The sequence below is a fragment of the Achroia grisella genome, unplaced genomic scaffold (genome assembly GCF_030625045.1).
Source record: "Achroia grisella isolate CSIRO2021 unplaced genomic scaffold, CSIRO_AGI_Agris_v1 utg770, whole genome shotgun sequence".
Classification (NCBI taxonomy): domain Eukaryota; kingdom Metazoa; phylum Arthropoda; class Insecta; order Lepidoptera; family Pyralidae; genus Achroia; species Achroia grisella.
The window spans coordinates 192,772-218,385 of NW_026713016.1; the positions used below are offsets into that span (position 1 = coordinate 192,772).

The 25,614-nt window shown below is 32.6% G+C and overlaps 1 protein-coding gene and 1 non-coding gene across 6 annotated transcripts; both read right to left on the reverse strand.

The window, feature by feature from the left end:
* Window positions 1-3,769: 3,769 nt before the first annotated feature.
* LOC131850473 (mucin-2-like) lies at window positions 3,770-25,315 on the reverse strand. 5 transcript variants are annotated; one of them, XM_059200697.1, is made up of 8 exons: window positions 25,256-25,315; window positions 12,932-13,138; window positions 9,946-10,072; window positions 8,174-8,285; window positions 6,862-6,982; window positions 4,655-6,342; window positions 4,371-4,493; window positions 3,770-4,292 (listed from the first exon to the last, which is right to left on the reverse strand). In XM_059200697.1, exons 2-8 carry the CDS (start codon window positions 13,057-13,059, stop codon window positions 4,003-4,005), a joined length of 2,589 nt encoding a protein of 862 aa, XP_059056680.1. In that variant the 5' UTR covers window positions 13,060-13,138; window positions 25,256-25,315; the 3' UTR covers window positions 3,770-4,002. The 5 variants fall into 5 exon arrangements, with proteins under 5 accessions (XP_059056680.1, XP_059056681.1, XP_059056679.1 ...); XM_059200698.1 differs by lacking the exon at window positions 25,256-25,315 and adding an exon at window positions 25,159-25,251; XM_059200696.1 differs by lacking the exon at window positions 25,256-25,315 and adding an exon at window positions 24,675-24,760.
* Trnai-aau (transfer RNA isoleucine (anticodon AAU)) lies at window positions 4,536-4,609 on the reverse strand. Its single transcript has one exon. It is a non-coding gene; the product is annotated as a tRNA-Ile (tRNA).
* Window positions 25,316-25,614: the final 299 nt, after the last annotated feature.

Sequence of the window (25,614 nt, forward strand, 5' to 3'; positions counted from 1 at the left end):
TAAAGAAACGTAATGATAACTTTGTCATATTTAGTAGTTTTCCTCAATGATCTCATGCCGTGAAGGTTCCTAGACATAAATAGGGGACCCTAATTCCAGTAAGTTCACGTGCCGTCATATAATAAGAATCGGTGAGATAATTTCGAGTCTGTTTTGCATATTTTGATTGAAAGTTTATCACAAATAAATAATTTTGTAAACACTATGTGTGCATACTACCGTATTCCTTGTTGAAGTTAACATAAGTTTTGATTTTTTGATTTGTTAACTTTTGTGACTTGTTGCAGCATGGAGCGGGTTATTGGGGTCCCTAAAATATAGTCGAGCGTAAAATGATGCTGATGCTCATCCGTCATACTCGTGAACGAGTGCTACCTGTAGGGACTAGTCTGCTCTAATCACTACTGCTGATTTACTCTTATTCAGTTACTAAACCAGTTGATTGTGTATTTATTATTTTGACTCTAATGAATTAGTGTTTATTGAGAGTTTGTATTCGCATATTTCAACTTAAAATATAAAGTTACAACAATTATTTAATAGAGCAACACGCAAGTTTCATTCCCCCTTTCATCACCCCAATATTAAAAAAGTCTCTGCCTACTCAGGTTCTAGAATATCTATGTACCAAATTTAATTGAAACCGGTTCATTAGTTTAGGCGTGAAAGCGCGAGATACAGTCAAACAGAGATATTTACGCATTTATATTTTTGGTAAGGTTATGTATAAATATATATATATATATATTTAAGCAGATTGTAATCAACATTATGTAGGTATATATGCCACGGTTTATGGACAATAGAGGTAAAAAAATTAATGTGTCTATTTTGCTAAAAATAAGGATATACTTGTAAATAATCACATTTAAATTTTATACGCGTGTCACTTATAATTTCATATTTTAGTCAGGTAGGTAGCAATGAGTAATTTTTAGTCATGTTCATTCATTGTTTGCTACCTAATGAGATCATGGGATTGAGCAAAAAATGTACTTTAAATTGTAATTACAATTAACATCTACGTAGTAGTTTCGGTTTGTGTTTCCAAACTTTCGTACCTATTTTTTTTACGAAGCATATAAAATGTTCATCTGTCTGAAGATAGATTCAAATATTGTACGATACACTTTCTTTGTAAAAAAGCTTATTAAAAAAATGATGAGTTTGTAAACAATAATAATGTTTTTGTAGAAAAAACTTAAAATTCATAACGCTGACAATATTATCTAATTGCACTAAGAATGAGTGCGTAGCGATTTTTATGTTGATTATCGCATATGCCTCTTACTTCTTATTCTGTATTTGTTTTAAATAACATCTATTGAAGTCTATACAAGTTTCTTGCTAATTCTTCTTGTGATGAATCTGCGTTCCGAATTAGTAGTAGAATAAAAAAAATGACTATTCAAAAGTGCTTGTATACAGTTTATTTGAATAAAGATTATTTCTATTTCTAATTTATTAGAATTACGAATGCGTTACGCATTTGTTTGTTTTATGAATAAAAAAATTTGAATGTAAAAGTTTTGATGTGATATACCACCATGGCGTTTTTATTTATCTCCACAATTTTATCTATGATTTATATAATACTAAACCCCCCGCTTTATGAAGGGGTGTAAATTAATATTGTCGGCCTCTTACTCAGTTAAACCCCGAGGGGTTACTCCTTAACAACCGTGATTAGTCCCGTCATGGTAGTGCATTTTCGCAATCGTCCCCTCGAAACTTTGGTACTTTAACTTGAAATTTTTTATATTTTAAGTTCTTAGTGCCCAGCCCTAAAACAAAAATAAAATTAATTATATAATTTAAGCTAATCTGCGTATCTAATTGTTGGTTAAGCAGATTCTTAAGTTGTAGTCATAGTTAGTTAAGATAATTCTTCTTAGCTATTATAGTGGCCAGTGATATCTGTATGTAATTTGACATCAGAAGAATTGCCAGTTTTATTCTAGACTATCACAACCATAGTATACAGAAATACCTTTTTGAGTTTTAATAATAATAATTATTATTTATTTAGAGTGAAAATATATAAAAACTTAAAAGTTTGTATATTAATTAATTAACATTTCGTAATTCTTGTAATTTCGATCCCCGTTGGAATTGGGCGGGGGGTCGATCAGAGGAGATGAAAAATAATCTCAAACAACAGTAAAAAAATTTTAGTACATGTCAAATCGAAACAATGGTCCCATATTATAGTTTACTTACATCATAAACTATAACCTTTCTTAATAACACAAGCAATCATTTATTGTAAAAAAAAATCCTATCTCTTGTTATTTGGAGAGAAATAAATAAGATATAGTCTTTACTTATTTACCATTATATTATTCGTGTTAACAATTCATTATTGACATATTTATCACTAGCTGTACTCGCGACTTCGTCCACGTGGAATTTAACTATATTTTTCTAAAATAAAAGTAGCCTATGTTACTCCTTATTACATCAACTACCTTCCAATAAAATTCCCGTCAAAATCGGTCTAGCGGAGTCAGAGATTAACCGAAACAAACAGACAGACAAAAATTGTAATAAATGTTATTTTGGTGTAGGTATGTGCCGTATTTATATTCATATATATGTAGTAAAAACGGTTATTTCAATATTACAAACAGACACTCCAATTTTATTTACATGTATAGATGTATACATATATATTTACTGGAAACTATGTTCGTACTGTAAACTGCTTTAGTTTAATAAAGCAAGGACGAGTGCAAGGCTATGATCAATGTTTTGATCTTATGTAGGTATAGATATATAAAAATAGATATGTACCTAATGTAATAAATAATGATAATAATATTGTTGTTAATAGGATACTATATCATTTACTTACCTACATACATTATACGGCCTTGGAAAAACTTTGGTACTATATACATTTAATATATAAGTGATTAAATATATATATTTAGAAAATACTTAATAACAATAATAAAAATACTAGAAATAAAGAAAGAAAAATATTTTATTCAATGCAATATAAAAAATACAATATAAACAACAAACGAAAAAAAAGAGCAAATAAAATGTACATATAATTAAACTTAATTTACCATAAAAAAAACGGTAATAAATAATTTAACAAATACATTTTCGTTTTATTAAGGCCTATTAGATATTTATCTATAAAACGAAAATTTGTTTATTTATTATTTTATTGTGATAATAGCGAGACAATATCATGTATTGTGTAAATTATGTACCTATGGTACATAGCTACATACCTCTATGGTACACACACACACACACACAAATAATACGAACTATACATACACTCCTCATTTTAAGATAATAAATTTGTAACTACCCCACTAAAAGTTATTTAATATACTTTAAGAATTATTACATAGTACTTAGTGCTGGTTGGTAGTTTGTATTCACACGTTTCGACTTGTAAAATGTGAACTTACAAGTATTGTTTAAAAGAGCAACACACAAGTTTCTTGCTTATTCTTCTTGTGATGAGACAGCTTTCCGAATAAGCGGTAGATTTAAAAAAAATTTTGACTATTCAAAAGTGCTTAAATTAAGTTTATTTGAATAAATGATTTTCTATTCTATTCTATTCTATTCTTATTAAGGTACTGGAAGAAGCCTGGATGTTTGTAGTACAGGTTTCAACCTAGTTCCGACTGCAGACTCTCACAAGGAATAAATAACTTGAACGTTAAACTAGAAATTATATTTATATAATTTTCCTTGCGACCAGTAAGCTAAAGATTATTTCTATTATTATTAATATACAGAACGAAGTAAAATAAAAAGTATATTTTTCTTCATTACTATTTAATTCTTAGGTACATAATCACTGTATTCAATAATAAAACATTATTCAAAACAAATATGAGTCACTTCACTATAAACAAACAAGTTCATTATGTCATTAGTTCACATAGAAATCAATTCATAGAGTTAGAAAAATTACATAAATTTTTCATGGAACAGCGCCATCTGTTGTTCACTAGAGATACTAAAATGCAATCATAATTCAGTGACTGCTTCGCCGTTGGTGTTTATTACTTCGATAGCGTGCTCAGATGGAGGTCTCCAACATGGAATCTCAGCATAAAGAGGTTCGCTAGTTGTAGTGTCAATAACGTCCAATTTAGCTTCGCATTTCAATGCTTCTATAGTCGATTCGGTTACTGAGTAAGCGCGCGGTGCTCGAAGTTCATTACTGTAGTTGATAGATGTCGCTGTACCCCGGATTGGCATTGTTCCGAATTCGTGATCCCTTCGTGGTAAATGGTCATAATGACATTCTAGAATACCTGAGAATAGTAAAAATATATGTAATAGAATACGCAGCAGTCTTATAGATAGAAATATGGATACTCTGTGAAGTTTACCTCTGAAGTTTTCCAGCATTATGGGTGAAATAGTTTGTACTACAACAGGCCTCATAAATTGTTTTAAATTACGATCTAGTGTTGATATCGGTTGATAATGGCATTTTTCTGACGTTGGTGGATCTGAAAAAAAAACAAAATTTAAAAAAAAGTGCAAAAACATACTGGCCCATGAGGGGATCGAACCCGCGACCTTCGCGTTATTAGCACGACGCTCTAACCAACTGAGCTAATGGGCCGATGAAGCATTTTGTGAAATATTAATATACTACTTGTTTCTTTACCTGGTAATGGCGTATGAAAAATACTTCGTACATACGGTGGGGGGACATCATTTTTATCAATCATAACTTGCATCCTTATATCATTAATTTTCCTTACATCTTCATATCTAGGCCGCTTACATCTCTCTATCATCACTATAATAACCGCTACCGTGATGATAGCCATCATAACTCCTCCAGCAATACTTATCACCGAAACGAGATCAACTGAAGTTCTATCCGTCCCTTTCTCACCCATTACAGCAGTAATGTGCTCCGGCTCTGTCAAAATATGAAATACTTCTTCATCTCCTTTCGGCTGATCGGTTACAGTATTAGTTTTAGAGTTAGAATCATTCGAAACATTAAATTTAGTATTGTTACTCATTCCAGGTGCGTTTTTTAAGACTTTGGTGCTTTTCTTAGGAGACAGTTCTGGTTTTGTATCACTTTGTTCTTTTGTAATAAACGTTACTGTCTTATTTCTTTGCGTAGCATCAATTTTTTTATTTGTAATTATTTTCTGTGTAGTTTTTGGAATTCCTTTTGGCATATGAGTTGTTACCATATTACGCTTTCTTGTTGTTGGTTTGGTGTTAATTGAAGAGATCGTTGTTAGAAAATTAGGAGTATAGTTAGGATTAACAGAGAACGTGCTTGACATGCTGTTAGTTTTACTATTTACTTTCGTAATTCCTTTTGTAGGTGCTAATGTAGTATGTAGTGATTTAGTCACATTTCGAGACGCAGGGCTGGTAGTTGTGGACAAACTCCCTTGCCTTAATGACAAAGTATTCAGCTTTTTAAAAGGAACAGATGTAGATGTTTGAACAGACATAGACTTTGTGAATTCTTCTATTATTTGGCTATACGATTTCATCACAGTGCTATTCTTTTGAGCCATATAAGGTACTGTAGCCAATGCTATTTTCTTAAATGTTGCATATGAAACCGATGTAGGTATTATAGAAACAATAATAGTCTTTGGTGTTGTACTTTCAAGTTCCTTCTTTGTTATATGTTTATGTTTCATGTGATGCACTTCATGATTTGGTATTGGTTTTATTTCTAATATAGGAGATTCACCTTTCTGGGCTGGTTTTATCCATATTTCTTTTGGTTTGAACTTTAATGTAGTTGGATACGATCTTAGTGTTGTTTCAGGTTTTCTTGTGGTTTCGACATTCTCTTTGACTTCCTTAATTGGTAATGTTAGGTTCGTTTTAGGCGTAGTACTTAGAACTGGTTTTATAGATGAACTAGTGGGCATTAAAGTAGGCAATGTTTTTATTAATTGCACTGAAGGTGTCGGAGCTTCGTTAATTAAAATAGTTTTAGTTATTTCAGTTGTTGATTCTGTCTTGTTGTATACCGAATTAGCAGCGAGGAATCGTTTTGTTACCTCAGTTGCGATTGGATTAAAAGTCGTAAAAAAATTAATGGTATCATTTTTATGTGCACTTTCTAAGTTTTTATTTACAACTGAATGAACAGTTGATGGCGTTGGCGATGTGACTTTCACTGTCGATGTACTAACACTAATATACGTTACAGGTACTTTTGCTACAGTTGTAGTGACAGGCGCTAAAGTGGTAGTAGTTGTAGTAGATTTAGTAGTAGACGGAGCAGATTGTGTAGTTGCTTTCGTAGTTGTTAGTAATTCCCTCATCACGGGGGTTGCAGTTGTTGTAAACATGCTGGTTTGACAACTGTAACATAAAATTAAAAATTGGTTCATGTTAGTTGTAGAAGTAATCATGTAATAAATCATAAATTTTAAACAATTTTTGCGATTTTATAAACCGAAATTTGATACAACATTTTCCGCGTGAAATAGACGTTTTTATTTTACGTACTTCCATGACTTAATAGACATCATATTCGTTGTCTTACTTTTATCCTATTATTTGGGGTCCACAGTATGTTATCTCCTTCCACTGATCACTATCGGTCTATCCTATTTGAGCTTACTCTCCTTTCATACATATCATCTATACATCTATTATTGGTCGAAGTCGAGTATTTAAAATAAATATACTGGTAGTTGGTGCCCCACAAAGTGTTTTAACCGATCACTGCTGAAGTGATATAGCTATTCGTTGGGACTGGAATTTGGTTTTAGTCAAATATTAAAATTTAAAGAATTAAAAAAAAAAATTTCAAAGGGTTAAAAAAATGTACACTTTTGAGAATAATGTGATTATAATTTAATTAAAGTGGTAACCCACCTCTCACCTTGCCATCCGACCCTGCACACGCATTCGCCGGTGACAGGGGAACATGTGCTATGATCTGAACACACTTTACAGTCATGTATGCAGTTTGGACCCCATTTGTTGGTTGGGCATTCTGCAAATTGATAATGAAGCAATGAGAATTTATACCAATGTATTATTGACTTCCATATCCTGTTCATTATTTGTTCTAACATTTTTAGTAAAAATGACAATATTGAAATCACCCGTCTAAATTTCATTATTAATATTTAAATAGTATAAAACAAAATCGCCGCGGCTCTCTGTTCACTTAAGTGGAAGCGAAGCGATTGGGAAACTTCGCAGGTTTTGTTTGAATCAATATGTATTTGGTTTCCATTGTATTGTAAATTGAACTTAAATAATCAGTACAAAGACCTCAAAATTAAGTAACTGTATTAATGTTATTTTAAACGAATTTATAAAGTAGAAAATGGGATCCTAATCGCCTCGCTTCCTACCCAGGTTGCTAGTATAAAACCCTTAAAAAAATGAAAAAAAAAGAAAGGGTGAATATTTCTTTTTGTATATTGTAAAAATCCATATGTATTGAATGTAGTTACAGATGTTCTATGCTAAGACAGATAATCAGAGGGCATAAGAAAGAAATTTAATTTTGGGAACAACAAATAACAGTAAGAAGAAACGGGAGAATAACAACCGGTATAACAAAATCTTTTTTATAATAATAACGTTAAAACTAACATTTGATTGATGATTAAAACGTGAAGTGTAGATATTAATAATACTCATATAATGATAAATAAAATCAAGCAATCTTTACAAAGATAGATGACATTGCTATTCTTAAAAAATACTTTATACAATTACTCATGAACAAAATAAGAAGAAAGTAAGAAAAAAATATATAGGACCTGCAACTGGTGTTAAGAGAAACGTTTGAAATAATTTATTAATAGTAGTAATAGTTCCGGTATAGAGGAAAGCAAATACAAACAGTTGTTATACAATAGCTAGATTTTTATGATTAAAACGACCTGTAAAAATATCTCTGGATACCTCGATTTCACTGAAAATCATTCAATAAATATTTTTCTTTCATGATTATGTACAGTGTAAAAATTATTTGACCTACTCGGTGGATTACTTCCGATGGTCAGTGGTTCGATTCCTCGTAAGGTACATAGAAAATACATAGAAAGAGTCTGGTCTGGGTTTTTTTCTATGTATATACAAAAAATGTATCTATCTATATCAGTTGTCTATGGCACTAGATGGCGTTGTGTGAATTGTCCAGTGATAAAAAAATTGTCAACCAAATTACCGTTGGAGCACTTAGGTCCAGTTTTTCCATTGGGACAGATTGGGACGCACGAGACGTCTTGCATTTTGTAGCCGGGACAACAAACTGCGACCTCGGCTATACGTTCTTCTGTCTGAAATATCACATAAATTCAATTAATATTACAATAACATGATCACGTATAATTTATAAAATATCTGAATAACGGCTTTGGTGGTTTAGTGGTTAAGCACACTGCTTTAATTTCGATGCTCACGGGTTCGATTCCTCACACGGTATAAACATTTGTATTCGTTATTTGATATATTCACGGTCTCGGTGATCTAGATGTTTAACACGCCGCTTAACTTCCGACGCTCGCGGGTTTGATTCCTCGCACGGTATAAACATTTGTATTCAAGAGTATGATTTTTTGTATTGGTCTGGTTATCTTGTATATTATGTATTTACAAAAAATGTATCTAAGTATTATATCGGTTGGCTAGTAACCATAAAACAAGCTCTGCTTAGCTTGGGACTAGTTGGGGCTGTGTGAATTATCAAGGGATTTAGTATTATATGTGTTTACAGACGCCTTTGAACAGTTTCTTTCCAGTAAGTCACGCTATGCTAGATATGATAATAATAGCTCGGAGCTATTCATTCAACAGATGTAGTTGCACTATGGGCATTAAACAAATTATAAAAAAATTAAAAATATTTTTGTAAATACATACATAACATATATAGATGACACCCAGAATGATACAAATAATAATACTCGAGGAAACGAACCTGCGACCGGATTTAACGGAATGCGCTAAACCGCTTTAAAAAACCAGGATCGAAAGTTCAAAAAACCAGGACTATCCAGTTTAAAAACAGAACGCAGTAATAGTGTTGCAATATTTATATTAATATGTAGTAAAACTCAAGTAATTAACACAATCAGGTTTATAATAAAAAGTATTTAATAAAATTATACTGTTGAAAATCATAAAATAAGAGGCGCGAATTTTAAAAACCGAGCACGCTGCCAAATAACTATTTAGGACTTCCCAGGACACTCTGAAAACTAGGACATGTCCTGGGAATACAGGAAGCTTAGCAACTCTAGCTAAGAGCTATATCTTGATGATATATGTAGTTAACCAGTCAATATACTATGTATGTCTTAAAATATAGTCATTACATTCAGAAGCCGCTGTAATTGATCGTAAATAAGCAACAAGAATGCAACTACAACAATTAGCAAAGACAGTCACTTCGTACCAGATCTAGTTTATCTCAAGGATAATCTCGGCAAAGTAAGTAATTTCACGATTTAATTTAATAAAGAAAAATGTACACACATTTAAAATATTTAACAAAGAACGTACATTACTTTGCATAATAATATTTCAAGATTTATATTACTAGATAAAGTATTTCAAATAATAATGATTGTAATAATATAAAATAGACGAGGAAAAAGTTAGGACACTTGATAACGCACGATGATTATTATTATTATTGAGGGAAAAATAGAAGGAAAGAGGAGAGAGGAAGACCAAGGAATAGCTCCAAATGGTAGTCGTGTCGTATCAACATTTAAAGAGCATGATGGAAGATCGTGGAAAGTGGTAAGAGCTTCAATCAACAAGAGAGTAATCTTAAATTCTGAATGAAAGAATATAATATACAGAATTAATATAATTAGAATTTACATTAATAAATTATATAACAATAATGCTGCCGTGACAATATAGGCGAGGCAAGCTGACCGTCCAGCTTGTTTGACATTCAAATTAAAATAAAATAAAACGGGTCCCAACCTCGAGCCTTGTGAGATCCCTCATTTCAGTGTTCCAGCGGGAGCACCGCGGCGGCATGTTGAAGCACCATTCATAAGTGCGTATAGACATCGGGGCCCGATACTTCACGCGTTTAGTTATGTTGTATCTGCAATCAGAAATTGGCGTGGAGTTTAATTGTATAGTAAAAAACGACAATATAATATTTAATTTAATAATTGAAGTAGTAAATATACATTCATTGATATAGAAGGTCTTATCTTTAAGCAATCTATTCCAGACTACCTTTGGGTGGATAGAGAAAGTTACGATAAGAAAAGGATAGGTGGGTCACATAATAGATATAAATTTATGTACAATATATATCTATAAATATACATATTGGACGGATAAATATCATAGAGGACGAATGAGGAATTTCCATTTCATCCCCTATTTTAGTTTATCCCCTTCAGGGTAAAACTCGTACAAACTTTGAATATCATATTGATAGTCAAAAGCTTAAAAAATAAGTTTCAAGCTTCTAGCTTTAAAAATGACTATACATCCATAGAACATTTCTTCTCCCCTTTCAACCCCTTACAACCCTTTCTTTGCATTAAAAAGTATCCTATGTCCTTTCTCAGGGTCTAGACTATCTGTATACCAAATTTTATTTAAATCGGTGCAGCAGTTTTGTCTTGAAAGCAAGACAGATAGACAGACAGAGTTACTTTCGCATTTATAATATTAGTAAGGATTAATATTATAAATACGAAATTATGTGAGTATGGATGGCTGTTATTTACTCTTTTACGCTCTTGTTCTTTCAACTCTATATTAAATATTATGAGAAATCTTCGTAATGTGGATCAATGAACGCATTGTACCATGACAGGTTGACCTCCACGCGGTTCCCCCTGAAAAGTATTGAGATAAATTCCTGGTGAATTTGTCACAATGGGCTAACTGACTTTCATGGTCATCTTATTATCTTCCACTATTGCCAGCGTAAACCGTTAGCGCAGGAGTAATAAAAAAAAACTTACGAATGTATATAATACAGGATCACAATAATAAGACATAGACGCCCTCGGTGGTCTAGCGATCTAGCATACCGCCTTACGTCCGATGGTCGCGGGTTCGATTCCTCGCACGGCACACACATTTGTATTCATGAGTATGATTGTTTGTATCGACAAACAATCGTACTCACGAATACAAATATTTGTTGTTTGGGTGTTTTCTATGTATAATATGTATGTATTTACGAAAAATATATAATTATCTATGTACTTGTATCAGTTATCCCGTAACACAAGCTTTAGATAGCTTAACTTGGGACTAGATGGCGCTGTGTGAATTGTACAAAAAAAAAAATAGATCCAAAAGTGTGCTGCCACAAAGAAAGCGACAGATATTACTTTAAATTAAAAAATAAAAACTATTCCATCATGTTCGATTACAAAAAAGATGTACGAGAATTGTTAGCAACTATATTAATAACTAACTACATCTTGCATTGCAACTGTTCTGTCATAATGAAAATGTTTCGTAATAAACACTGCAATGGATATTTGCATCGTGTTATGTGTGATTGTCGTAATTTGCAATGATCTTTCACCCCAAAGAGTTGCATGATTGCTGCTTTTGTTCCAATTTAACTTATATTCGTATATTTAACAGACAATATTATATATTGGGGTTTAGGCTAAGTTACGCTAGTATTTGGAGGCCATCCATATTTTTTTATGTATGATAATAGAATGGTGGACCCGCCAGCGGTGTACTCTGGTGGGGTACCAGTGAGACATTTTTGTTTTAAAGGGGTTTGGACTAAGTTGCGCTAGTATTTGGAGACCATCCATATTTTTTTAGGTATGATAATGGAATGGTGGAGCCTGCGCAAACGGTTTACACTGTCGAGGCACTAATGGAGGATTTTTTAGAAATAGAAATAGAAATAATCTTTATTCAAATAAACTTAATATAAGCACTTTTGAATAGTCAAGTTTTTTTATTTTTTATTCTACAGTTTCATCACAAGAAGAATAAGCAAGAAACTTGTGTGTTGCTCTTTTAAATAAATATTGATTTACTTATATTTAATTAACAACAATGATTAGGCATGCGACAATCAACATAGAAACCGCTACGCACTTAATCTCTGTTCAATCAGATAACATTGTCAGCGCTGTGAATTCTAAGTTAGATATTTTCTACAAAAACATTATTATCATTTATAAATTCTTCAATTTTATAATAAGCTTTTTTACAAAGAAAATATTTTATGACACATTTGAATTTTTTTCTGGCGGATGATGAGATGAGCATAAGGTAAGATCAGTCAGTCCATCGTACTAAATCACAAGAAATTTATCATGATGGTTTCCAGGGGGAATCGCGAGGTCTACCTGACATGGTACTTTGCTATCAATGGGGTGAATAGTACACATTACTAACGATCTCCTTTCCCGTATTACGTGTTACGTATTTAGTGACAAATTTTGTGACAAATTCACTAGGAATTTCATCACCAGGGAGAATGGAGGTCAACCTGACATAATACATTGTTAGCAATAAGGTTATTACCCACAATACTGATAATCAGTTCCTTCCTGCATTTCTCGCTCGTTCTTCTGGTGATAAGTCTTCCTTCCGAATGAATGGTAGAATAAAAAAATATGTGAATTCAAAAGTGCTTTAAGTTTATTTGAATAATGATTATTTCTATACAACGATATAAATGTAAACAATTAGCAGAACTTCTGACATACTTACTTCTGCCCCCTCCGATCGATTCCCGTTCAATTTAAACGGGGTTCGAAATTACAACGACCTGAGCCGAGATTCGAACCCTTAGGCCTCAGACTAAAGACGTATCCGTCAGGCGGGAGTTGCCCTTAAACCGTTCTATAAGTACATCCGCGGGTTTGGAGTGCCATCTGCACTCGCCTCCTATCGTCCAGTGAAGCTCTAAAGGCCAGCTGCGGCCAATAACATTAAGAGTAGTCCGAAAAAAACTTACTTCTGCTTGACCATGCATACGTTGGCTCCATTGAGGCTGACCACTTCCACAAGTACACCGACGGTCACCACCGTTATCACACACCATATCTTTGTCTTTATAGTCCGTGGTAACACTGACACATACATTTTTACCACTTACGCCGATCCATTTTTGATTGCTTCAGTTTCTTGTGTTTATAAACTCATAGTTGAGTGATGTGGGTTTCTGGAATTGATAAAAATATTTAATTACTACAATGTATGAATATTATTTATTTATTTATTTATGTATTGTATTAAATCCGCTGCGTTGTTTAAAAGATATAACCGAACAGAAAGCGGCGCCGACTTCGTTTTATACTATGTAAAGATGGCATCTACACATAACTACTACAATCCATTTTCCGCTCTTGTTTCTCGAATATACATATACACAGTAGTACAATATACATATATTTTTTTCATTTATGTAATATAGTACGGAAATATAAAGTCTCAATTCAGAGCTCTGACTTATACAGAAACATAGGAATTCAAATTTAGAACATTTTTTTCATTGATGTAATATAGTACGGAAATATAAATATCAATTCAGAGCTCTGACTTATACAGAAACATAGGAATTCAAATTTAGAACATTTTTTTCATTGATTTGTAATATATCTAGTACGGAAATATAAAGTATCAATTCAGAGCTATGGCTTATACAGAAATATAGGATTTCAAATTTAGAACATTTTTTTCATTGATGTAATATAGTACGGAAATATAAATATCAATTCAGAGCTCTGACTTATACAGAAACATAGAATTCAAATTTAAACATTTTTTTCATTGATGTAATATTTTTTATTTATTTATATAATTTAATGCACAAAATACCAAGGTAAAAGTACATTAACATACAAGGCATTTTCTAACAGTCAACCATCGGAAATATAAAATATCAATTCAGAGCTATGGCTTATACGGAAACATGATTTTAAATATTCAACATTTTTTTTTATTGATTTGTAAAATAGGGCGGAAATATAAGACAACAAAACTGAGTAAGTAAACATAAGTATACATGTATCTGAAATCAACAAAACTGAGAAGTTCAATATGATACAAGCATCTGAAATTAGAGCAGTAGACACCACGCAGCCGTTATGACAATTAATTCCGACCCCCTATTGAGCCCTCATCCTGTACAGTTGGTTGACCCCACTCCTCATGTGTACGGGAATTGTCATTTTAATTTTATTCTACTACAACTGTACCCGCACTGCGCTCGCGACATCAAATTCAAATTCAAAATATCTTTATTCGTGTAGATGTATGACAGATATATACAGCTCATGACATGTCAAATCTACAGTCAGTTCAGAATGATTTCGAGATAAGAACAACTGACAAGAAACTCAAATCAAAAATCATTTATTTATGTAGGACATTTCATGCCCAAGAACCTCAAATATTTTTTCCCTACCGTCCAGTTCAGTGTACAGATTCAATTGAAAAGAACTGGCAAGAATTTGAACTGATTTTTTTAGAGCCGCAGTCATCAAATCTTACTGATTGATTTAGGGATTTAGGGGTGTTCCTATCGATGTTCTATTTATTCGATGTTCCTACGAGGTATCGATACTGATTTAAATAGTTCTGAATCAGTTTTCGATATTACTCATATACTTAAATACCTTCTTTTAATTCATATTGAACAACAAGTCGAATATTAAACTTTTTTAAATAGGATATATAATAAAAAGGATTTTGTTAAATTCCAGCCCTAAGGGGATAAATTAACGCGAGCGAAGCCGCGGGCAAAAGCTAGTATGTAATAAATCGTAAAGGAATATATATCTAATAACGCTTATATAATAGGAGTGAAATAACTGAAGTAACTAGCGAGTTATAGAGGTGGTTTTTTAATGGATGGAAATGGACTAGGGTTCTCGCCAGCATCAACGGTAAAGGTACTCTAGCGGAGTATCAGCGGAGGATGATAGAATGAGCATGAAGTTAGGTCAGCTAGTCCATCATAGCGAATTTAAGAAGAATTAACACAATACGATAGGTTTCAAAAGAGACATAAATACTATTTTTTTTATCTCTAAGACAAGATTTAATTTTTCAGTGTTAAGAGTTTTTTTGCTATTCTTAAATAGTGTGAGGATGATTCAGGTTATTATGGTGAATTTATAAGGAATTAACACTTCAACAAGTATTAACTACAATACAATAGATTCCAAAAGAGATATAAAAACTATAGTCTTTTATTTTATCAGAGGCAACATTTAAATTATTGGTGTTACCAGTTTTTTAAGATTCTTATAAGTGTTGTCCCATTATTGGAAATTAATGTTAATTACAGATTTTTATAAGTTACACTGAAATATTGTATGGTTCTTTATTTAAAACTTATTAAAACTAAACTTAAAAGGCTTAGAAATCGATAGATATAGGTTTTCCAAGTTTCATAAATTTACATATATTTAATGAAATTACCGACTGATTAATTGCCTTTTCATGAAAAATGTCGTCCTTACTGTGGAAAATTTAAAAACTTTACAGTTCAGCATTTTGAAAGGTAAAAATCATTTAATTTCGATCAAAGACAGCAATGGAAATACTAGTGTAGGTATGTGAATTTTAAAAAGGTATGAAACGAAATAGAATCCTGAAACTAATCGTACTTATAAAAAAATTAACGGTACCTACACTACTACAGCTCGTTTCAAATTCAAAAATCATTTATTCATGTAGGACATTTTAGCCGCTTATGAACGTCAAGTTTTACATTATAATTTTATTTCTTTTTTCTACCGTCCAGTTAGATCCAATTGAGAAGAACTGGCAAGAAACTCAAGTGAATAAATATTTACACCTGGCAACTATGTATTTCAAAAAAAGGAGCCATAATAATGTTTCTAGTTTTTTTTTCAAATTGGGATAACCTGAATCGATTCTATCCGACTGTACTATCTGAGTACTATTGCAACATGGTATGCGCCAGGGATGTCAAAAGCACGAGGATTTTCGCACAAAAGAGTTTTAGACGTCTGCAAAATCTTCATAACACTGCGAGGGCGTGTGTGGGATTCGTACCGACTAACAAACTATACGATGTACCTACGAGCGCTATAGCCAGAGTCACGAGGTGGTACAGCTTTAGCTCGCCCTGTAGATGCTATAAGGCAGGCCTCATCTCGTTGTTAGGGCGACCTATCACTTTACTCAATTGTGGAAGTGAGTAAATTGGCAGGGGGGATAGAGAATTGTTAATAATTTAGACTGATGACCCCTCACTGCTATCGATGGACCATGTCAGATTGAGAATTTGTCACGATGGGTTAACCGACCAGACCTCATGTTCATTTTATCATCCTCCACTACCCTATTATCGTAACCGTTAGAGCAGGCGGGTGCACCATTCCTTTATCATTCATAAGAACCAATTCTCCTTTCGATAGATCCAGGTTGGCAACCCTGGTATGCTTCATTACCATCCATAAGAACCGTATCTCCTTTCAATAGACACAGTTTGGCAACCTTAGTATGCTTTATTACCATCCATAAGAGCCCTCTCTCCTTTCAATAGACACAGTTTGGCAACCTTGGTATGCCTCACTATCATCCATATGAATCGTTTCTCCTTTCAATAGACAGAGCTTGGCAACCCTGGTATGCTTCATTACCATCCATAAGAACCCTCTCTCCTTTCAATAGACACAGTTTGGCAACCTTAGTATTATTATTATTATTTATTATTATTATTTATTTATTATTAATATCACAAAAATTTGCATCACATAACATTCTTACATTTGTAAAATAAAAATAAATACACTTTTATATAAAACTATATACATATGTGTAGTTGGTAATGAACAAGTGCATCTTAATATAATACTACTCATGATTCAGAACGCAACAGTTTACTAAGTACCTACTTATTTACAATATTAACACAAATTCACGTTACATAGGCTTTTTATGCACCTGGGCACCTGCAGCAAATGTTAATATTGAGTTATCATAGGTGGTTTTTAAACGGATATTATATAGAATTTATTTACGCAATATGTATCTATACTTCACAAGGTTTTCACAACACAAGACTATGGAGAATTCATCAGTTAGCACAAAGACAAGTAAATAGTACAAAATTTGTTTTATAATAGATGGATGTAAAAATGGTACTTAGCGGACATTATTATAAAGTGTTATTGTATCTATCCCAAGACTACAATAGACACAATCCTATACGAGTACGTGAAACGAGATTAGCTATAATTATTATGTTAGAATATCATGTAAGACAAATCATTGGTTGTATGCTTCATTACCATCCATAAGAACCCTCTCTCCTTTCAATAGACACAGATGGCAACCTTGGTATGCCTCACTATCATCTATAAGAATCGTTTCTCCTTTCAATAGACACAGTTTGGCAACCTTGGTATGCCTCACTATCATCCATATGAATCGTTTCTCCTTTCAATAGACAGAGCTTGGCAACCCTGGTATGCTTCATTACCACCCATAAGAACCCTCTCTCCTTTCAATAGACACAGTTTGGCAACCTTGGTATGCCTCACTATCATCCATAAGAATCGTTTCTCCTTTCAATAGATACAGTTTGGCAACCCTGGTATGCCTCACTATCATCCATAAGAATCGTTTCTCCTTTCAATAGATACAGTTTGGCAACCCTGGTATGCTTCATTACCATCCATAAGAACCCTCTCTCCTTTCAATAGACACAGTTTGGCAACCTTGGTATGCCTCACTATCATCCATAAGAATCGTTTCTCCTTTCAATAGATACAGTTTGGCAACCCTGGTATGCTTCATTACCATCCATAAGAACCCTCTCTCCTTTCAATAGACACAGTTTGGCAACCTTGGTATGCCTCAATATCATCCATAAGAACCGTGTCTCCTTTCAATAGATACAGTTTGGCAACCCTGGTATGCGCTCAAACGCGAGGAGGGCGTGGTATTTCGCATGCGCGCGCGCACCAATTGCGTGCTGCGACAGGATGCGTCGATTGCCGTCACTGTTTATCAATAGTGCCGACGACCCCTCGACGCAAGTTGACTCCGATTTACAAGCATGAAATGTGGTTTAATGATGGAGTCATTCAGTGGATATAGCAGCTATTATAATTTAATCTGGTTTCCATCATATTTGCACGTTACACACAACTGTTATTTAGCAACAGGAACACTAATTTTAAATAAAATGGATTATACATTTTCTTCTAAAATCGATGTACCTAAAACGGTCCCTTAACACACTCTACATTTATTGGGGATGAAAGATTGTATGGAAGAATCGTCATTTTTGAAGTTAGAAGCTTGAAACTTATTTTTCAGGTTCAGTAATTTTGGCGTGAAAGCGAGACAGACAGACAGACATAACATACATAATATAAAAGAATACACAGAAGAGTAAACTATAGTAGCAATAAACATGTACAAAATTAATTTCTGTTAAATTAGTAATTATAATTGGACCTATTGCTTAACTCATTCAAGCAACTCCGGCAATGCACTGTTGGTGATCTAACTGATACTGGTTAGGGGGGGGGGGGGGGGGGGGGATAGAAAATCACACAACGTCATCTAGTCCCACGATAACGAGCTTGTCTTTGTTTTTGGACTCCTCTAATACTGTTGATCCAGCTAGCCTTTACAGCTTCACCGGACGAGGATGTGTACTAGACTGACTAATATAAATAAATACTTACATGTATTTTTTTATAAATACACCCATAATATACATAGAAAATAGCCAGATCTTTACAAACAATCACACTCATGAATACAAATGTTTGTACCGCGCGAGGAATCAATCTCGCCACCATCGGAAGTTAAGCGGTGCGCTAAACTGCTATCAGTAAACGATCTATATTTAACATATGTTTGTTTGTAACGGTCTGGATGTTGTCTTACAAAAAAATTTAAGTATTTATATCAGTTGTCTAGTACTTATATAACAAGCTCTGCTTAGCTGCTAGATGGCGCTGTTTCCCTTGTTCATAATTACTATTATATATTAAAATATCAAATTCATAATGCGTTATTTATAAATAGTGTGATAATAACATTGTATTTAGACACTAAACTAGTTACAGTAGTCACAGTGGACCCCTCTCTGAATTACATTCTTCCGTCACGCAATTGGTAATATGAATTGGCAGTAAAAATAACAGTCAGCGATGATGTAACAATATTTGGGGTATAATTGTGTGCAATCGTTGAACGACTTTGGTTGGTGGTCGTATCGTCGTAGTGTCCACGTTTCGGCTCCGCAAGTCATGACGGGAATATACGACAGAGAACTTTTTTTTCAGACTGCTCTAATGCTGTTGGCCGCAGCTGGCCTTTACAGATCACCGGACGATAGAGTGCAGATGGCACTCCAAACCTGCGCTCACTTAAGGCCAACTCCTGCCTGACGGATACGACTTTAGTCTGACCGCTAGGGTTTCGAACCTCGGGTCAGGCCGTCGTGATTTCGATCCCCGTTTGAATTGGACGGGGGATCGATCGGAGGGGGAGAGATCATCGACATAGCTCTTCGTATTTTCTTAAGTTGAAGTGGCAGTGGGTTGGTCAAATCTGTTGCAAAACTGATGCTTGCTCTGTGTGTTCTACCGAATGAACAACGGACTGTATTCTTAAGAATTGTTGGACGTGATGCCCACGGCAATTTTTTACTATCGCACCGCTTGCCATCGACAGGGAATTCATCTCCACACGCTGGAACCTAAGTGGTCTCGGACAGTGCGGTTTCAGAGGAGCTTCCTCCCGCGTACATTTTGATTGTGGAATTACCTGCCGAGGTTTTCTCGAAAGTTTACAGAATGCAGTTTTTCAAGATTACGTACATAAGTTGCAGTAAATAAATTGAATTCGAATTGGATTAATATTATGATATGTATTATGTATTTATTATATGTATTAATCTCAGAGTATGCATATATTATTATGTTTTTTTTAGATTACCGGATAACAATGGCACTTTAGATTTTATTGTCTACGTAACACTAAACATTATGTTGGTATACTATCACATTTATTACTAACTAGCTATACACGCGACTTCGCCCGCGTGGAGTTTAACTTTATTTTTCTAAAATAAAGGTAGCTTAAGTTACTCCTTATTACATGAGCTACCTGCCAATAAAAGTCCCGTCAAAATCGGTCCAGCCATTTCAGAGATTAGCCGGAACAGACAGACAGACAGACTGACAAAAATTGTAATACATATTATTTTGGTGTATGTACCGTATTTATATTTATGTACTTATAGTAAAAACGGTTATTTCAATATTACAAACAGACACTCCAATTTTATTTATATGTATAGATTCTATCGATTTTATTATATTTAAATAAAGATTAAAAAACAAAAACGTGGCACTTCAGATGTTGTCGAACATAATAAACACGAAAATAAAAAGCAATGTTCCATAAGCAAGCGCGGGAAAAGAAAATGGCGCTGCGGCGCCGTGACGGTTGCAGCAGGCTATTTCCCGCCAATATTGACGTGCTCAGACTCACAGATTGCGGAAAGACATTGCAGAAACACCTATTGTGGACACTTTCCTGAATATCTTAGGATAATATCTTTGTTCCATTTTAAAACAAAATAAAAGAATCCATTGTGAATTGTAACCAAGGCTTACATTTGATATAAATAATTTCGTTATAGAAATCTATACCAGTCTATATAATGTTATAAATACAAAAGTTTGTCAGTCTGATGTTAGAAATAAGAATGGATTGTATCAAGAGTACGGAGACAGTCCCGTATCTCAAGATAACTAAAAAAATTAATAGAGATGTGATCTTGGTCAAATTTATATGACGTAAAGGGAGAAGACGAATGAAGAAAAGATGATATGCATAAAAGGAGAGTAAGATAAGAAAGTTAACAGATGATTCTTTTTGTAGAATAAGATCCATTCCACCGTTTAGTTGTCAAAAGTTAACAAACAGTGATACTTAATAAAGTAGTGATCATATTATCTCTACTATGAACCATAGAAAAGTTTCTAGTAAACAGAACATTTTGAAATGTAGTACATTTTGATTTTTTCTATTAATAATTAATACACAATACATTGCTCCTGATGTACTATTTTAAAAGGTATATGAATGTTAAGAGAATAAGAGGACCGAAAAAGAGGTGGGTGGACTGTGTGAAAAATGATATGGTAAGAAAGGGGGTAAATAACGAGATTACTGCGAACAGGGATGAATGGAAGAGAAAAACATATTACGCCGACTATAAATAAATGGGATAAAGAAGAAGCAGATGATGACATTGCTCCTGATATAGCATAATCATTAGGCATATTTAAGGAAGTAGGAAGTAATATCCAACACATAAATTTAGTACTTTCATAATGTTCCTTAGCAACAGTATTATATATTGTACGACTATTAATGGATATGATGTAATCTTTGAAAGAATTAATTATATATACTGCCACTATTTATCCACTGAACATTACATAAGCTTAATTACAATAATTAGTGTTTTAATAATTAACTATATTATTAGCATAATTTAATTTTTATATGTTAGAAAGATAGATAAATGTTTATTCGATACACGTAGGCAATAAAAAGAAAACTAAAAAGAAATTGTCAGACACTATTAGAGTACAAATTCAAATTTTCAAATAATGTTACCAGCTGTAACGGGGGAGTGTTGCTATACTAATTTTTGTTTTTTTTTTTATTTTATACGATTAGTTTTATAGCTTTCTACCGCAGCATTATAAGTAGTTTCTTCAACATATTTTCAAAATATGCGTACACTAGTATTTCCATTAATGTCTTTGAATTAAACAACACAAAAATACTAAATAAATAAAAAAATAAATAAGCTACAAACCAATTATATTTTTCTTTCAAATAGCTAAAGTGTGCATATAACATACTATATATGAAATACAAAGTTTATTTCTTTAATAAAAAAAAAATGCAGGTAATCTTTGTTTTATGTATATATATAACTATAATAATACACACGTTACCTATTTGAAAAACCCATATGTCAATAAATAAATTCTATTTTGATAAAACAACCCTATTTAACTTTATTAATCCAGAATTAAAATCCAAAATTAATACTTTATTAATATTGTGTTAATCCGTGTTAAATGAACACCTACATATTATTTGAGTGTAAATCGGATCTTCTGTATCATCAACTATAGGCAAAACAGTTATATGTGGCGAGCAAGTAATAATTTCAATAAATCAAGTAGGGTATTAGATATTGATTTGTTTTTCGAATTCTTTGATTTATAAGTATCGAATTTAATGTTACTTGTATGCATTTACATTATTTAAAAATATTTGTTTTTTATGGTTTCAGAATTTTGTAGTTTGTTTTGTAGATTGTTATTTTTTGATATATGATTTTATGAGTACTTATGACACAAACACGACTTTCGTGTTAGTACTGTAATTGATTTTATATTACGTTTTTATACGTGAAAACCTGTAGATGGCTGTTCTGATTTAATTATGTTTATAACTGTTTGTAAATAGCCTTGGTATTCCGAAAAAAAAAAAAAATTATTAATTTCCGATTATGTCACAACACTATTTAGGAAGGAAAAAAAGCTGGCAACACAGGTCATGTCAAATTTGTATCTAACATAAAAAAACAGAGCATAGAATAGAACATAATATACATCCGTGTCCAAAAAACCATTGTGATATTTGATATGTCAACAATGCACAGGAATGGTCGTTAGTTAATTGTATTGAAATTGCTGCAGAGGATATTGTGATCCATTTAGATAATAAATTGATAAATTTTGTGCGTCGTTACATCTCTCGTTTCCTTTTACATATTCAGAATGTTATTATATTTGAGGGCCTCGGTGGTTTAGTGGTTGAGCACACCGCTTTATATCCGATGGTTACCGGTTCGTTTCAATATTACAAACAGACGTTTGTAATATTGAAATAACAGATTTTTACTACATGTATATATAAAATAACATTTTTTACAATTTTTGTCTGTCTGTTTGTTTCGGCTAATCTCTGAAATGAATGGATGATGGATGGACAGATTTTTACGGTACTTTTTTTGGCAGGTATCTGATGTAATAAGTGGTAACTTAGGCTACTTTTATTCTAGATTATTCTAGAAAAATAAAGTTAAATCTAGGAATAGCTAGTTATTTTATATAATTATTGAATATTTCATTTTTTTTATATGCCAGATTATGGCACATCACGTTTGTTTTTTGTGAAACAATATATCTACCGTATTTGCCTGCAAATAAATAATAAATCATTCATACCGTGCCAGGACTCGAACCCGTATAATATGCTGATTGCAAGTGAACACTCATACTTTCATGACTGTTATAATTCTTAATGGAGATTCCCTTATATATGACCTATTATATAATGTTAATTAAAGAACATCTGTTATATTCACAAGAGAACGAACGAATATTCAATTGGCTTAATTGATGTAACATGCACTCTTTGTGTTACCGAATTAGTTAACTCGGATGATTTGACTTTAGTCAGAACCGTTGTTTATAGTTACAACTATTGGCTTTAGTTTAGTAGAACCGTTATTTTTAGTTACAACTATAACTCCATTAAAAACACAACTTTTCCAATAAACAAGCTTAAACTAAATGGAGCGTTTAGTCGCATTTCTTTTAAATTTAGAAAGTAAATTGAAAGAAAAACAATAAATCTGAAAGTATATATAAACTTTTAATTTAATCTAAATCGGTTTATAAATGAGAGTTAAAATTAATAAATTTAAATTACTTAATACCATACATAAATAAAATTGGAGTGTCTGTTTATAATATTGAAATAACTGCTTTTTACTACATTCATATGAATATATATACGGTACATACACCAAATAACCACTTTTTACAATTTTTGTCTGTCTGTCTGTCTGTTTGTTCCGGGTAATCTCTGAAGTGGCTGAACCGATTTTGACGGGACTTTATTGGGCAAGTAGCTGAGGTAATAAGAAGTAATTTAGGCTACTTTTATTTTAGAAAAATAAAGTTAAATTCCACGGACAAAGTCGCGGGAACAGCTAGTTGTATATAAGAACCGTTTCGGTCACGTTAACTATCACACTAAAAAAACATTCTAATCTGTTGGTTTAAACATACACAGATAGGTAAACTTCTAACATCCTTTTTGCGTCGGTGGTCAAAAACCAAATACAATATTTTATATAGTCAACGGATTTTTTTTATTAAAGTACTATAATTTGTATGAATCTATATAGGTATACTAGCTGTCCCGGCAAACGTTGTTTTGCCTTAAAATAAAAAAAAAATTAGGGGTGGACTACCCCTAACATTTAGGGGGATGAAAAATAGATGTTGGCCGATTCTCAGATCTACTCAATACGCTCACAAAATTTCATGAGAATCGGTCAAGCCGTTTCGGAGGAGTATGGGAACGAAAACTGTGACACGAGAATTTTACATATAAGATATTATGTTTGGTTATCGAAATATTTGTGTTTCTGAAAGAGTCAAATGACATTTTATTCCATCATTGATAGTTATAGTTTAATGTCTCGATTTCATCCGGAAAAATAAAGAATTTCTTTAGTTATTAAATATTAGTACAAAAATAACCATAACATTTTAAAAATAATACATAATTTATCCATAAATTGACTATAAAATATAAAATTACTTACTTAGTAATTATGTGTAAAACTAACATAAAAAACAATCATCACTCACAAGTTCCATTAAAAATGCACTAATAAAGTACTAGGGGAACAGAAATGCGGGAGAGCCCACGTGTTATTCCAATTACAGTTGGAACGCGACTGGGAGAGAATTCGGGAACACATATCTAGGATGAATGGATGCAAGATATGATCAGTAAATATCACTTAGTTACAGCTTATTGTAATGGTAGTAGTAGCACTACTAGTGATTTTGTGAACTTTTAGTTAATTGTATCTTTATAGAGCATAAACCAAAATCGCTGGCGCTGTCTGTTTGATTATTTATTTATTTAACTTAACGACAGGACACAACAGTCAACGATAGGTGGTGTAGATAATTGTATCTTTTGATTATATCTTTTAAATTACGCAAAGGATTTTAATGCAGTTTTAAGCAATAGATTTATTCAAAACGTTTCTAGGTTTGTAATGCATCCATACGAAACCGGGACGCTGTCTATAATGACTCAATATAATAAATCTATTTTAATTACCTGCTCGAATTCTGACGAATTAAAATTTCACAGATTTTTGCAGAAATATTTTAGTTAATTTTATGTATGTATTTAATTATATAATAATTTAACTCACATTTAAAATATAAAAAAAACACTTAGTAATTATGCTCAATTACTAATTAATACGCAATAAAATAATTCACCCAAAAGTTAGTTTGAAATTCACTAATAAAGTACTAGGCGAGCAGAAACGCGGGAGAGTCCGCGTGTTGTCCGAATTACAGTTGAGATGCGACTGGGAGATTTCGGGATAGAACAAACCTAGGATGAATGAATGCAAGAGATGATAAAGTGAAGCTTGTGACAAAAATAATCGATAACGGGTTCAAATCCATAACATTCGTACTTTATATGTATGTTTTTACAATCTATTTCATTATAATATTATATTTTACAAATGAAAGTTTGAAACGAAATATTCATACGTGAAGC

Coding starts and splice junctions, on each gene's coding strand:
- LOC131850473 (XM_059200697.1), bottom strand. CDS start 13,059: ATGTATGTGTCAGTGTTACCACGGACTATAAAGACAAAGATATGGTGT. Junction 6,343..6,861: donor GTCGGATGGCAAGGTGAGAG/GTGGGTTACCAC, acceptor TTTATGTTACAG/TTGTCAAACCAGCATGTTTA. Junction 4,494..4,654: donor TTTTCATACGCCATTACCAG/GTAAAGAAACAA, acceptor TTTTTTTTTCAG/ATCCACCAACGTCAGAAAAA.